The following is a 15,039-nucleotide window of genomic DNA, read 5'->3' as shown; positions in this document are numbered from 1 at the left end:
CGTGGGCTCAGTAGTTGTGGCGCACAGGCTTAGTTGCTCCGCAGCATGTGGGATCTTCCCGGACCAGGGACTGAACCCATGTCCCCTGCACTGGCAGGCAGATTCTTAACCCTTGGGAAGATTCTTAACCAGGGAAGTCCTAAAAGCAGAAGTTTTAAAGTGTAGCAGACCAGTACATGAGGCATGACGTCACTTTGCGAGTCTATAAACGTCTCTGCTTATGCTTAAGGAACCTGTGCCCCGAGCTGCCTGGACAGTCACAACCCCACGCCTGGGACTGGACGGATGAGGTGAGACCTTCACGTCTTCCTCCACATGATTCAAGAAACATGGTAGAATGATGGGCGATTTTAATTGATGTGCATTTTTAAAATAAAGTTTTTCTCTTAAGAAAAAAGTAAATTGGGGGCTTCCCTGGTGGCGCAGTGGTTGAGAGTCTGCCTGCCAATGCAGGGGACACGGGTTCGAGCCCTGGTCTGGGAAGATCCCACATGCCGCGGAGCAACTAGGCCCGTGAGCGACTAGGCAACTAGCCTGCGCGTCTGGAGCCTGTGCTCCGCAACAAGAGAGGCCGTGATAGTGAGAGGCCCGTGCACCACGATGAAGAGTGGCCCCCGCTTGCCATAACTAGAGAAAGCCCTCACACAGAAACGAAGACCCAACACAGCCATAAATAAATATATAAATAAATAAATAAATAGATCATCACATTTAAAAAAAAAGTATATTGCAACTGCCTGTTGATTTGTCCGTCTCCCAGGAGCCCCCTGGGGCCACGATCTTAGAGGGAGGCTGGGCATGGACCCCCCAGTGTGGATTAAGCTCCTACAGCACAGCAGGCCCCCTGCAGGCTGCTGGGGCCTTGACACAAGCCACACATGCCCTCTTGCCCTCAGTGACCCCCAGACAAGGAGGCAGGGCCCTGGGTCCCACCGGAGCTCAAAAGAGAAATGGATTCAAGGTTCCTCACCTCTGCTGGGATGGGGACGCTGCCTCCTTCCTCAGCCTCCGAACCCCGACTCAGCTCCGGACACACTGGCCTCCTCTATCCCTCCAACAACCATGCCTGCCCTTCTCCACACCTCACCGGGACCAGTTCCTCCCCATCCTTCAGCTCCGGCTCAGGGAGGTCCCCCCCCCCCATCCTCTGTCATTTTCTTCTCCTACCTTCCACCTCTGACATCATTTTATCGGCCCACTGGTTTTCCATCTCTCTCTCCTGCTAGGCTGGGGGTTCGCAGAGAGCAGGGCCACATGGCGGTCTTGTTCTCGGCTTTCTCCCCAGCACTACGTGTCTGGCCCTTAATAGATGCTCAATAAACAATGGTGGACTAAATATACAAACTGACCTCAGATTCCCCAGTGCTCAGCCCACAGCCAGAGCTCAGGAAATGCCTGACCGCTGGCCTCTCCAGCAAAAAGACCCCACAAAGAGGAATCACCGAACCCTTGTTGAAGAGTCCTTTCTGGGAACGGACTGAGAAGGAATGAGCCTGGAGTACAGAGGCAGACAAGGAATCAAACTCAACCAGAGCCACTCAGCCCGAGTTCTAGATAATCCACCTCCCGATCCCTACCCCAGGTCTGGGACTTGGAAAACCTGCCCAGAACAGAAGAGGCTCAAGAAGACCAAGTCTGCTTCTCCTGCTCTGGCTGAGATGAAATAAAGGACTTCGGTCTTTCGAGCAGATGTTCGGGCAAACTTCCCCTGTCCTAAATTAACACGGGCTGGCAGCCAGCACAAAATAGGCTCTTCCAAGTCTTTACTCAGAGGCGAAGAGAAAAGAGCCAATTTCTTTGGGCAAAGAGGTTGGGTCTAGAGAAGACTTAGCGAGACTCTGCAAGAGAAAAAAAATGGGGTGGGAGGAAGCGCATGGCCCAAGTAACACCACAGCCTTTGTTTTAACTTGGCCGCAGTGCCAGGGGTACATGCCTCAATAGCCAGTGCGTCTGTGGATGGATGGCCCCTATACTTGGGTTCGTTGAGTGGATTCTCTTTGCAGGCAGCTCTTGAACCCTACGATGGAGCAAAGCAGCAGGAAGCAGCAGGGCTGGCGTTGGATCCGGGCTGGAGTCTTAGCAGTCAGCCTCGTGTCAGCAACGGGCTCATGTCAGCACTCACAGCAGAAACGCGCACGCTTTCAGGAGGAGGAAAGCAAATCCGTCCTCAGTGGGGCCGTGAGCGTGCCACTGGGCTCGAGGCAAATGGAGAGGAAATCAAAGTGTCTGCTTGGGTTAGGAAACCGTGTGTGACGCTTCCCAGGCCTGGCCCTGCTTTTTAAAATTAGCTAAATGAAGATGGTTGAAGTCATTTCAGTCTGCTCTTTACGACTGCTAAGTAGCAGAAAAACGCATGCTCCCTGGATGCACGGGCTTAACGAGCCCAGCAGATGGGGGGATCGGGAGTGGCCCCTTAGTTAGGATTTCACCCACCCGAAATGGTACCACTGCCCCTGCGTATTTCCTGAGAGCTGGAGAGGAGTGCCTTGATTCCCACACCTCCCCCTCTCCTCCTGCCCCGCCACTTCCTGGTGGGCTTACCTGCCCTGTCCCGCAGCTGCACAACTGCAGCGGCTGCTCAGTCACCTCCCAGCTTCCACCTGTCCCCGCACCCCAACCCCCAAAGACCATTCTCCATCCAGATTGCCAGAGCAACCTTAAAAATGTAAATGAGATCATGACACCCCCCCCTGCTTAAAAGCCTCCAAGAGCTACTCGCTTTTGGAATGAAATCCAAACTCCTCGCCACGCCTACATGGCCCAGCATGACCTGACCGCGCCCCCTCCCTGGCGACCTCTCCAGGCTTGACTGGTGTCACACTGCCACTCACTCTCACCCTGCACCAGCCGCCTGGGTCTGCTTTCAGTTCCCCAAACACCCCAAGCTCATCCCCATGCTGAGACCCTGGCACAGGGCAGTTCCTTCTGCCCTGGACACTCTTCTGACCATCCACATGGCTCCCTCTTTCCCGCCTTTAGGGCTCTGCTCAAAGCCACCTCTTCAGGGAAGCCCTCCCTGACTGCACTGTCCATGGTTACCAGATTTAATAAATAACAATACAGACCGTTCAGTTAAATTTGAATTTCAGGAAATGATTTTAACTACCAGTTTGTCCCAAGCTCTGTGCCACTGCACAGGACATACTCATACTAAAGAAATGCACTGCTTGAGATTCAAAATTAACTTAGCATCCTATATTTTTCCCTTAACTTCCAGCCCCTTTGCTCTTGCTCCTAGGACTGGTTTCCCCGTCTTCACAGCACTCGCCCTGTCTCAAAGTGACCTGCTTATAAACAAGTTTGAGACTATCCACCCGCTGAGGGCAGGGATCTCGTATGTCATATGCCCCCAGTGCCTGGCACAGAACCTGCACACAGTAGGGGTTTAATAAACATCTGGGAGCAACTACGGAAGTCCTGGGGGCTGAGTGAGCAGAGGAGTGAGGCTAAAAGAGCATTAACAGGTCATTTACATAGAGGCCGGATTTCAGCTCATCTTTCATGCCTCCAGGGGCACCTCTTCTCAGCGATGGGATGTCATCTCTAGATGTCCCACACCAGCTCACACAGTCACCCTGGGAACCGGGAAGTGGGAGTTTGGGACCCCGCCTTCCTCTGACGTGCCCTGTCACCTCAAGGAAGTCTGCCAATCTCCCTCGGTGAGTTGGCTTCCCATCTGTAAGATGGGGGCAGGGGGCGGGCCATTAGTCATGTTCCCTCCACTGTATCGGGTGTGACAGCAGGAGTCTGAAGGCTCGGGGCTGAGAGGAGGGGAGAGACCCACCCGTGCCAGGAAGGACTCTTCTCCCAGATAAGAAACCAACACAGGCCTGCCTTCCCCGCTCCCTGTTAAGTAAACTGAGCTCCCAGAGGACACATGGAGGGTCAGCTGACATTTTCTGGACACCTCCTATGGCCCGACACTTTCAGATCCTTGATCTCCTTTTATTGCTGAAATACCACCAACACCATTTTAGAGATGGGGAAACTAAGTCCCAAAGCACATAATATGAGGCCTATCCAGGCTTCAAGCCAAATCTGCTGGATGATCCAAAATCCAGCCTGCTGACCCCTTAAATACATACAATTTTTACTTTAAAAAAAAGGTATGCAACCACAACTGTAGGGGAAAAAAAAAAAAAAAAAAACACAAGAGGGTGTCAGACCATTCATTAATAAAAGATATCATGATTTTCTTGACGGAGGTGGAAATTCCAGCCTGCTAATTGCAAATTACAGAACGTCTGTTGGTGCCAAGAATAATTTCTGATGGTGGAAACACTAGGACCCGAGTTAATTAGAAAACATTTCTCTGTGTCCTCTTTTTCAGGCATTTAAACAGCAGGATCCTTTCACTCCAAAGTCTGTTCTCGCATGCAAGAGGACTGAAGTTTGGGCAAATATTCAGCCCTCTGAAAATAAGACCATTTTCTCTATCTCCAGTGGGGCTCCCGAGTGGCGATCTGGCCTCTGTCTTTGGAGGAAAGCTCTGTGTCCCAGCCAGCTGTGTGTAAGGGGTGGGCTCCAGCTCTGGGGGCCAGTGACACCGTGGACGTGAGTCACCGAGGGCAAAGGTCTACAGAGCCTTAGTCATGGGCAAGCCCAGCTTGGAGTCTGACCTTTCCCAGAGGGAAGACCAAGGCAGAGAGACTCCCAGACCAGGTCAATTTTTTCAGAAGACACCAGACCGGGTGAAGCCCAACCCACGGAGAAAAACAGGTGGGAAGAGGAGGTGTCTTCTCTAAGCGAGTTCCAATGTTTCCAGGGCACTAATTCACGGAAAAGTACTTAATTTAGCAAAAAAATTTTATTTTAAGCATATGCATTTGTATTTATTAAACAAAGCTCAAAATACAACCTTTGGGAACCTCCAAGTCATAAAATGACTCACATTAGGATATGATGACTCAGTGGGAAAGAGGGAATTCCACCACCCACGCCTCCTTTCTAAAAAATCAATTTGCCCTCTCAACAGGTGATAGGAGCCTCTGCCATCAGAGTGGTCCAAAAAATCGTCCAACAAAACAAAACACAAGTTCTCTTCAAACAATTTAAGTTTCAAAGCTGAGTAATCCGACGCGGGCAAGTTTCCAACCTACGCCCCCGCGGGACACAGAGAGCCAGGGAGCTACTTGGCTGGGGCCGGGGGCCTGAATTAAGAAAGATTTACCAGCTGAAAAATTCCAAAACCCTGTGTCATGTGGAGGAACCTTCCAAAACATTGGATCCCACCCAGGCGCAGCGAGTCGCTCAAAGCCATGGCAACCCGGTTTCCGCTGCCACATCACTTTTATTTTTGTGTCCTTAGATTTTTTCCTGTTTTGCAATGTTTTGCTGGGACCCCCGACTCCGCCTGAGGCCTGGGTGGCCAGGCGCCAGGGTTACCAGCTGAAGTCAGGAACAGCCTGGACTTCCCGGCGTGACCTTCGCCTAGAAGGTTACACATTTTTAAAATTTCACAGAATATATAAAGGCTTTTCAGCAATTATTGAAAATGGTAAATAGTAAAGATGCTGATCGTTCTGCTGGGTTCCTCTTTGTCCTCTTGGATGTGACTAGAGAGGTTCCTTGGGGATTGATGATAAATGTTGCCTGGGATTCCAGCTCTGTTACCTGCTGTGAGCTGACCTGGGGCCCATGGCTTGACCTCTATGAGCCTCAGTTGTCTCATCTGTAAAATGGGGGTAATGCGCCTGCCTCTCGAGGCCAGTGTGACTATTAAAGGAGAGGACACATTCATTCAACAATATGTATAAGAACCTACTAAGTGCCAGGGGCTGTTCTAGATGCTGCACATACAGCAGCAAACACCAAGTCCCCGTCCTCAAGGAACTCTGACGTGGGAGACATCAGAGACAAGATAATTCCAGTAGAGCTAAGTACTACTGGGAAAACAGGGCAGGGCAATGGGACAGAGAGGGACAGGGCTGTGGCAGAGGTTGAACAACTTCAGAGCAGTTGGTCAAGAAGGGGCTCCTTAAGAAAGTCACCCTGAGCTGAGACTTGTAGGAGCAGGAGGCCACAACCCATGAGGAAACAGCAAAAGCAAAGGTCCTGTGACAGAAAGGAGTGTGGGGTGTTTGAGGACAGAATGAAGACGGTGTAGCTACAGCCAAAGGAGCAAGAGGGCAAGTCAAAAAAGCTGAAATCAGAGAGACGGGCAAGGGCCAGCACATACGGGCTCTTGGAAGTCATGCAAATGATTAAAAATGGTAATAAAAACAATATAATAATCATTATTATTACTGCTGCTATAAATAAGATGTCATTTTCCAAAACACCGAGCTTTTCTAACTTAAGAAACACCACGCTACCCCTCTCCTACTGTTTTTCCACCGTCCTCCAATTTGTCATCCCGCTGGAGTGGAAACTGCCAATTCCATTTCAGTCGACGGCTATAAAAAGAACTCTGGAGCTGGTGGTGCCGATGACCCAGCGTGGGGGCTAAGATTAGCCCAGGAGGCTGTCCACCTTTCCTTAATGTGAGAACCAGCTGGGGTTCCCCTTCCTTGGAAAACTTCAACTGTTCCACTCCGCCCCACCTCGCAGCGGCCCTGCTGGCCAAACTGTCCATGGAGATGGGAACGGGGCTGCGTTTTGGAAAAAAGAAGTTGAGCAACAGGGATTCCCCCTGCAGAAGGCAGTCCTGGGCTGGGAGGCAAGTTCTTGGGGTCAAAAGAGCAGGACTGGCTCCCTGCAAACACAAGGCAATTCCCCCCTCTGTCTGTCAGAGCCACCCGGAGCCAGACAGCCCACCAGAGAAGCCCACCACTTCTCTGAGGGCCCGGGGACACCTCAGACATCCCGGCTTGTCTGTTGGCATCGATCCAGGAACCGTATTCACCCCAGGTTCTTTTACATTAGACACGCCACAGTCCTAAATGGACCTACCTGGCCTCAGTGACTTGCTGCAGAATTCAAGAGGCTATCTCACCACAAAATGGTTCAAGTCAGTGGCTCAGAGAAGCTAAAGGATCTTCAGACAAATTAACCTGGTTCTGAGCTTTTTCAAAGTAGAAAAGCTAAATGATCAAGGATACAGATGCTAGAGCCAGGCTTCCTAGGGGCTAACCCAGCACTGCTATTTACCAGCTGTGTGATCTTCGGTAAGTTATTTAACCTCTCTGTGTTCAGTTTCTCATCAGAAAATAGCTATCTTGTAGGGCTGCCATGAGGAATCAGATTGTTAATACATATAAAGTGCTTAGAACAAGGCCTGGCACATAGTTTATTATTACTTATTCTTGTTTTTCAACGTCTCTTGGTTCCATGAGATAAAATCGTACCCATCCTTGTCCTTCCACAGCCAAGATATAATGATGATGATGATAATAATAATAAAAGCTGACATTTAATGAGCATCTATAATGCGCCAAGCTCTATGCAAAGAGCCTAATCTGTATCATCTCATTTAATCTTCTTGTCTCTCAAGTGAAGTAAATCATCTGTATTTTACAAAAGAGGAAATATTGGCTCAGAGAGGTGACATGACTTACCCAGGATGACAAAGCTACCAAATGCAGATCATGGGTTCGAACCCAGACTGTCTGACCTCAGAGCTATGCTGGTAACCACTGCAGCTTACAGCCTCCCAAAGTCTGCCTGCCAGGCCCGCACTGGGGCAGTGTGGGTCCAGTAAACGATGTCTGTGGCCTAAGCAATGAGAATTCTGGAGAAACCGTAAAAATAACAACGAACACTCCACAAGCACGCCCGATGTGCTGAGTGCCCACGGCTTGCTTATGCATTTAACTCTGGGAGGGAAAGACTGTCATTAACTCGCTCACTGGAATCTGAGGTCCAGGGAAACTGAACAACAGAACGATGCTGTATTATCTGCAGGTGGGTCCCCTAACTTCTCCAGGCTTAGCCACCTGCCTCCCGCGGTGTCCAGTTAGATGAGACAAGATGCAGAAAGCAGCAGGCAAAGGGCCCGCCCACAGACAGCGTTCAATCAGAGAAAACTATTATCATTCCTCTTCTTATCAACATGCAATTTTTCAAAGTTGAAACAGACTCTGGGTTTTCCCCCCTTCAAGAGGTAAACTGAAATTTCTTCTGAAACCAAGAGAAGGAAAGCTAGAGAGTAAATGCCTTCCTTCCATCCATCCAGCCAGCCAGCCAGCAAATACCTATTGGAGGCGCTTGAGTAGCCTCACAAGTAGCCTCACAAGCTCCCTAGACAGTTTAAAGCTGTCTGGCTCCTAACTCCACAAGGAACTTGGTAGCACCTGGCCTCCAAGCCATCCCTGCACACTTCCAGCAGCCCCTCAAGGAGACTGCCAACCTGGACACAGAGAACAAGATGTCGGTATATTACTAGCATTTCCCCTCTGCCAATAAGGTGCCTTGAAGCCATACGTTTCTTGTGAAAGTCAGCAGAAGGCCAGCAGGATGATTTCCTGGTCCTGGAGATCCGTCAGGTAATGTTTACTCAGCCATTTACATTTCATGCCACTCTCCTCCTCAAGAACCCACCATGACTCCCTATTACCTTACTCATGTGCAGACTAAACCAAAGCCGTGTATCTACCTGGCATCAGGAGACCTCTCTGCTCTGGGCTTCGCCTGCTCCTCAAAGCACTTCCTGGTGATAACCAGCCTCTACCCCAGCCACACAGGTTTGCTGTCTGTCTCACGAGAGCCTAGTAACTTCTTGCCACGAGACTGCTGTTCCACCGCCTGACAAAGTCTCCTCCAAAATATATCAAGATGCTTAAAAATGTGCATGCCCCTTGAATCCACTACACCACATGTAGGCCTCAACCCTAGGAAATAACAATAACAAACAGCATTAGCTAATACATATCAAGCACTTACTATATACAGTTGGCCCTCCGAATCCACAGGTTCCACATCCATGGATTCAACCAACCACAGATAAAAATATTCCAAAAAAAAATTCCAGAAAGTTCCAAAAAGCAAAACTTGAATTTGCCATTCACTGGCAACTATTTACATAGCATTTACCTGGTATTAGGTCTTGTAAGTAATCTAGAGTGATTTAAAGTATATGAGAGGATGTGCATAGGTTCTATGCAAATACTACACCACTGTATACAAAGGACTTGAGCATTTGCAGAGTTTGGTATCCACGGGGATCCTGGCACCAATCTCTTGCAGATACTGAGGGACAACTGTACCAAGCATTTATGAACTCTTAATCGTGTGACCACCCTATGAGGTAGAACTGCCACCATTCTCTTTATACAGAGAAGGAAACTGTTGCCCAGAGAGGTTAAGTAACTTGCCCAAGGTCCCCCAGCTAGAAAGTAGTAGACCTGGGCTTTGAACACAAGCAGACTGGCTGGAGAACATGAGTCCCTACCTAGCTGACCAAAGGAATGTAGAGGATGTTCATCACTGAGTTACTTACAATAGCACAGAGTTGGAAGCAGCCTAATATCCAATAAAGGGAGAATGGTTAAATAAAGTACTGGACAACCATATGACAGATGCAATGCACCCACTTACACATCTGCGTTCCTCTCCCCTCACGGCACCACCACAGCCCCTCAAGCCCGCAGGGACTGACCACGTGCCTTCTGAACCACTCAAAGCCACCTGTCCGTCTCCTCACTGCCACAGCCTTACTTAATGCTCGTTTTTGGGTTTCTTTTTGGCAATGGCTTCCTCAAACCTCTTTAAAACCATCTGCCTTCTATCATGCTTCCAAAGTGTAAGGAAGCAGTTGTCACACCCTAGTCACAGGGCCAGCCCATCCCAAGAGGAGGCTTTGTGTGAATTGGGAAGAAGCACCCCTTCTCCAAGACACTCCGCTTCCTCCCATCAGAAGTTTAGTAACACACAGCTCCAGGATGTATCCAGTTTGAACGGCAGCCCCCAGAGGAGGTGCCCTCATGCAGCGCAAAATCCCCACAAGTGGACAACCTGCCTGTGATAGCCTGTGGCTCATCCTCAGGGCAGTAAACAAACAGACAAACACCCCTTTGAATTAACTGGAAATCATGTGATAGGAAGAAAAAAAAAAAAAAAAACTCGGCCTACCAACCATAACTATCAAATAAATTATATAACCTGATATTTTTCCTACTTTTGTTCACTGTCTTTCTACCATGTCTTCATTGGTAATCACATTAACAGACAGTCCATATAAGAAAGAATACACAGGTCCAATAAACAGAAACATTAAACCTCTCATAGCAAAGGAGTGCCAAGTCAAAAAAGTACCAATTCAGCAAATATTTTTTTAAATTAAAAAACAAGGCACTTCTGGGATGGAGTGAAACCATCACTGATACAGTATTGGTGGAAGTTTCCAGTTTGTATATTTCTGGAAGGTAATCTGAATTCTAGAAGCAATAGGTATTTAAAGCTCTCGAAATGACTATCCAAAATTGCACTCTGGAATAAACCCTAAATAAACAAAAAAGATACACGTGGAGATTCATGTATAAGAAGATCAATTAATCCTATAAGTATAACAAGATTAACTGCAGTACTATTTATAATAAAAATATAAGCAGCCAATATTTGTTGACTTACAATATACCTGGTGCCGTTATAATTACCTGACATGTATTAACTCATTTAACCCTTGTGACAGCCCTATGGGGTTATAACTCTTGCTATTATCATTCTATACATAAAGAAATGGAGGCACAGAAAGGTCAGGTAATTTGCCTAAGATCACAGAGCAAGCAAGTAGCAAAGGCAGGATGTGAACCCAGGATATCCAGGGCCAGAGCATGCACGATTAATCATTGTGTTACTAGCCCTCCCTTCTTGATAATAGTAAAAAACTGAAAAGAATGTCTCCTGATGTGAACATATAATTTTTTTTAAAAAGTTAGGGGTGGGCGAAACTTTATCATCCAAAAAAACAAGCCAGGATGAGTTAAAATACATTATAACACACTCATGCCATGGTGAACCTTGTCGATATCAAGATCACTAGAGACAAGGGAAATTTCTCATGGTAAGGAGAGCAGGATAGGAAACTCTACACAATGGGATCTATCCCCCAAATCAATGCCACTGGAAAGAAAAAGATGGTCACTTTTGTATGGCACTCAGAAGGCCCCCTGACCTGTGGTCTTCTCTGTAAACACGACTTTGGACTCGGCCGTGAAGTTCTGTCCCGTGAGAATCATCTGCTGGCCCCCGTAGACCAGGCAGCTGTCGATGTCTTGTCTTTCCACCATGGGCAGCTCATGGGCGGATCGCTGGGCTGCGGGCGAGAGAAAAAGAAGACACTGTGATGACAGGAGACGCCCATGCAGAGTCGTCCAGTGATTTCACGGGAACGGGACACAATGCACTCTGCCCACCTTTGTCACTTGTTGTCATTGCAAACGTGGAAGCCTCACCCCTGGCAACCAGTGACTATGCAAATGTTATGTTCTTGTCAAAATGCCCCAAGTAATTTGGGCTAATTTTCTCCTAACAACACGTTTCATTTTCATGAATCAAGAGACAGATGCCTGTTCTCCTTTTAGGGAGGAAAGGAGAGTAAGAATTTGATTTTTTTTTTTTTTCATAAAAGGATGGGCAAATCAACTTTTCTGTAAGAGATTTCCTTTGCTAGAATGTACTCTCTTCTCCTGCACTTGATGTCAGCAACACACGAAGGGCTCACGGTTGTAAACTTTAGGACCTGAATCCTAAAGGTTTAGATGCCTTGGCCTTGGAATTCCTTTGCCATCCTGAACATGATTTGCCCCCATCACTTCTCTGACCACACTTCCTAGAACTCCCCCTTGCTCACTCTGCTCCAGTCACACTTCTAGAATGTTCTCACCATCTCTCAAACATACATAGCATGCTCCTATCTTTCAATGTCTGCCCTTTCAAGTCCTTCTCTCTGGAAGGTTCTTCCCTGATTACCCGCATGGCTGCCTTCCTCACTTCTTGCAGGTTTCTCCTCAGATGTCACCTCCTCAGAGCAGCTTCCTTACCCCTACCCTTCCACTCTCCCCCTCAGAGTTAAAACAGCAGTACCCACCCTCTCTCCATCTGTCTGGCTGTGTCTCTCCCTCTTTCCCCTTTATCCTGCTTTATCCTGCTTAATCATTTCCAAAGAACTTTCCACTTTCAGACGCACTACATGTAGCTTTATTGGTTCATTTGTCTTTCGTCTCTTCCCCGCGAGAACGTGAGCCCAGGAGGGAGGAGCGTTGCTTTGTGCATGCTATGAGCCCAGGGCTGGGGACAGTTCCTAGGACTTAGCAGGGGATGCTTGAGATGGATGGATGCAAGTATTGATAGATGGAAGGAAGGGAGGAAGGGAGGAAAGAGAGAGAGAGAGAGGGAGGGAGGGAGGAAGGGTTGATGGATGGATGGATGGAGATACGTATGGATACAGATGTGTCTCAATATATCTTGACACACATATATATCTCGATATCTCTACATATCTGCACCTATATCTTCATCTGTATCTACAATGAGGAATGGCACAGGTTGAGTATTTACCCACAATGACATACTTGAATGCTCATAGTAACCTTCAAGGAAAGAAGTACTAAAATTATTCACCTTTGGGGAGCAAACTAAAGCCTAGGAGAAGTCAGATGTGGTGACGCTTAGATTTGACCCCTCCAGAACTGGTTTGTCCAGCTCCAGGGCCCCAACTCCTAGCCCCTCCAGCCAACCAATTCTTCTGAAGGTGGGCTGCAGGAAAGAATGAAGACCCTCTCCAGATGCCTTTCCTGGGCAGGGTGAGAAATGGGTCCCATCCAGCATGAGGGACAATCTCCTCGGCCTCGCCTTGGCAGCGTGGGCCGAAGAGGCCGGCCCTCCCTGGGTGAGTCAGCCTGAGCTCCTGGCGTTCCTCCCAGAGCCCAAGAACTGGGCAGAGGGCCAGCCCTTTCCGTGCCAGGGGCCTGCGGACCTCCCCATCCGGGAGCCGGGGACGCAGCCACGTGAGGCCCGAGGCGCAAACCTAACCCTGTCCTCCTGGCTGGCCTGGGCCTCCAGGTCCAGCATCCCCTCCCTTCGGCCCCGGAGCCACGTTGAAACCAGTCCCTTCAGGAGCAGCCATATACTTGGTGACATTTAAGGAGTCTGCTGTGGACCAGACGCTCCCAGACACTTTACATTGAAAATGCAGCCGGATGACTCTCAGTGATGCCCCTGCCGGTATCTTCCCATCCCAGGCTCAGCCCAGGCTCTCTGTTCCCAGGGCCCCACCAGCCAGCGCGGTTCTAAGGGGCTGCCAGTTAAGAGTACGTATTAAAAAGGCCTCTCTGCAGAAGCTGCTAATTTCTCCCACATGGGCCAGGTTATTAAGCCTTTCTTTCAATAGAGGAGTTTTGTATGACTTCCTAATTGAGCTGCCACCAATGGGGATTTATTAGCAGTGAAAGCAGCAGTCACACCGCCTAGAAGAGCAGGTCCTGGCTTTTGAGATCTGCCTTTGATGCGTTTGGGGGGCCGGTGGGGGCTTTTGGTCCCAGGGATGGGTGGGGAGGCGGCAAGAGCCATCCCTCCCATTTTGCAGGTGGAAAGCCTGAGTCATGGCTCCTGGGCAAGCCGGCCAAGGGCTCACAGCCAGCGAGGCCGGGGACTGGACGTGGCCATGAGCGCTCAGCAGTGGGCGGGAGGCTGGGCCGGACGGCTGCTCCGTGAATCACTGTGCATTGCTGTGAACACAACTCGGCTATTTCCTGAAGCAAACTCATTGCTTCTCCCTCCACAGCCTCACAGTTTCAAGCAACTAACTGATTCTCCCTTTGCCAAATCTGCATTTCCTGCTCCTTCTCCTTACTGAAGGAAAACTATCTTTTCTAATGAAAATTTAAAGAGTCCAGTCCGGCTTCCTGTAAGCTTTTATCTGGACTCCAGTCTTGTAACTCGAAGTGTGGGCCGAGCACATCAGCATCAAGGGAAGGGGGGGGGGGTGGTATTATTAGAGGTGTAGAACCTCGTGGCCCACCCCAGACCTATTGAACCCCCATCTGCAGCTTAACAAGGAATCCAGGTGATTCTTAGGAGCTATCAAGTCTGAGAAGAACTGCTTAGTGCTGGCTACACATTAGAATCAGCTGGGGAGTTGAAACAATAATGACCCCCTGGCCCTAATTCTACCATTTTACAGACAGAAAGACAGAAGCTCAGAACTCGGCTTCATGGAGAGGCAGCTCCTGCCTGGGTGAGACTGTCGTGTTGGAAGGTCCTCAGTTCCAGCTCAAGTCCCCACCAGGTGATCCTTGCACAGGGCTTCCCAGCTCTAAACCTCACTTTTCCCATCTGAAAAATGGGGCTGTTAGCAGACCCATCTCACAGGCTGTTGTGAGGGTTAAATGGGAGAATTCACAGAAAGTGTACTTGGCTCAATAAATACCAGCCAGTATGGCGAACAACACGAAGAGCTGTAGCTCCCTGAGCAGCTGCCCTGTGCTCAGCGCCGGGAACCACTGTTGTCTTGTCTTAGCTATTTCACCAAATAAGTACGGACCGTGTCCACGTGTTTACACACAGTACTGCTCTCTTCACTGCTGTTCTTGGTGGATCCTGACCCAAAACCCAGGTTTCTCGGCCCTGAATCCCAGCATTTTTCAAAGCGAGCTTCCCAGGTCACCTGCAGCCGAATCACCTGGTTGGGGGAGGCGCTTAATAAAAATGCAGCTCCCCAGGCCACACCCCCAACCCCCGGGCCCAGAATCTCCTAGAGGAGACTGGACATTTGCATTTAAACAATCTTTCCAGGTGACTTGTTACACACATTCTGTTTGAGAGCCAGGTCTCACACTTAAGAGGCCACCTGAGGACAAGGAGACCTCCTCCAGGGGAGGCCCCCCCCCCCGCATCCTCAGAAAGCCCAGAGGCAAAGCAAATGAATCCAATTAGCCTCTGAAAGAGGAACTGAAGACAGGCAAACAGCAACCAAAACTACCCTCCTGGGGTCCACTTCCTTCTCTCTCTCTGATGCAGCCTCCAACACCTAGGGCTACTAATTGGGGTGACACGGTCCAGGACCTATGGGAGAGCTCTCCGCAAGCCCACTGGGCCCCCCAGGCCTGAACCACCACCCGCAGCCATCCCCACCGAGTCCCATTCGGCTCTTCAACCATTGGA

General features: G+C 49.2%; 1 protein-coding gene across 5 annotated transcripts in view; it reads right to left on the bottom strand.

Annotated features, from left to right (window-relative positions):
- Positions 1-15,039, bottom strand: part of NFATC2 (nuclear factor of activated T cells 2) — a 158,357-nt gene that overhangs the window by 53,209 nt on the left and 90,109 nt on the right. For all 5 annotated transcript variants that reach the window (XM_082428379.1, XM_082428378.1, XM_082428380.1 and 2 more), the window contains exon 6: positions 11,051-11,191. In XM_082428379.1, coding sequence (XP_082284505.1) covers positions 11,051-11,191 — 141 coding nt within the window. The remainder of the gene's footprint in view (positions 1-11,050; positions 11,192-15,039) is intronic.

Source organism: Balaenoptera physalus, assembly GCF_965194825.1.
Source record: "Balaenoptera physalus genome assembly, chromosome: 16".
NCBI lineage: Eukaryota > Metazoa > Chordata > Mammalia > Artiodactyla > Balaenopteridae > Balaenoptera > Balaenoptera physalus.
The sequence above is the reverse complement of the archived record's forward strand: the minus strand, read 5'-3'. Positions and strand labels throughout refer to the sequence as shown.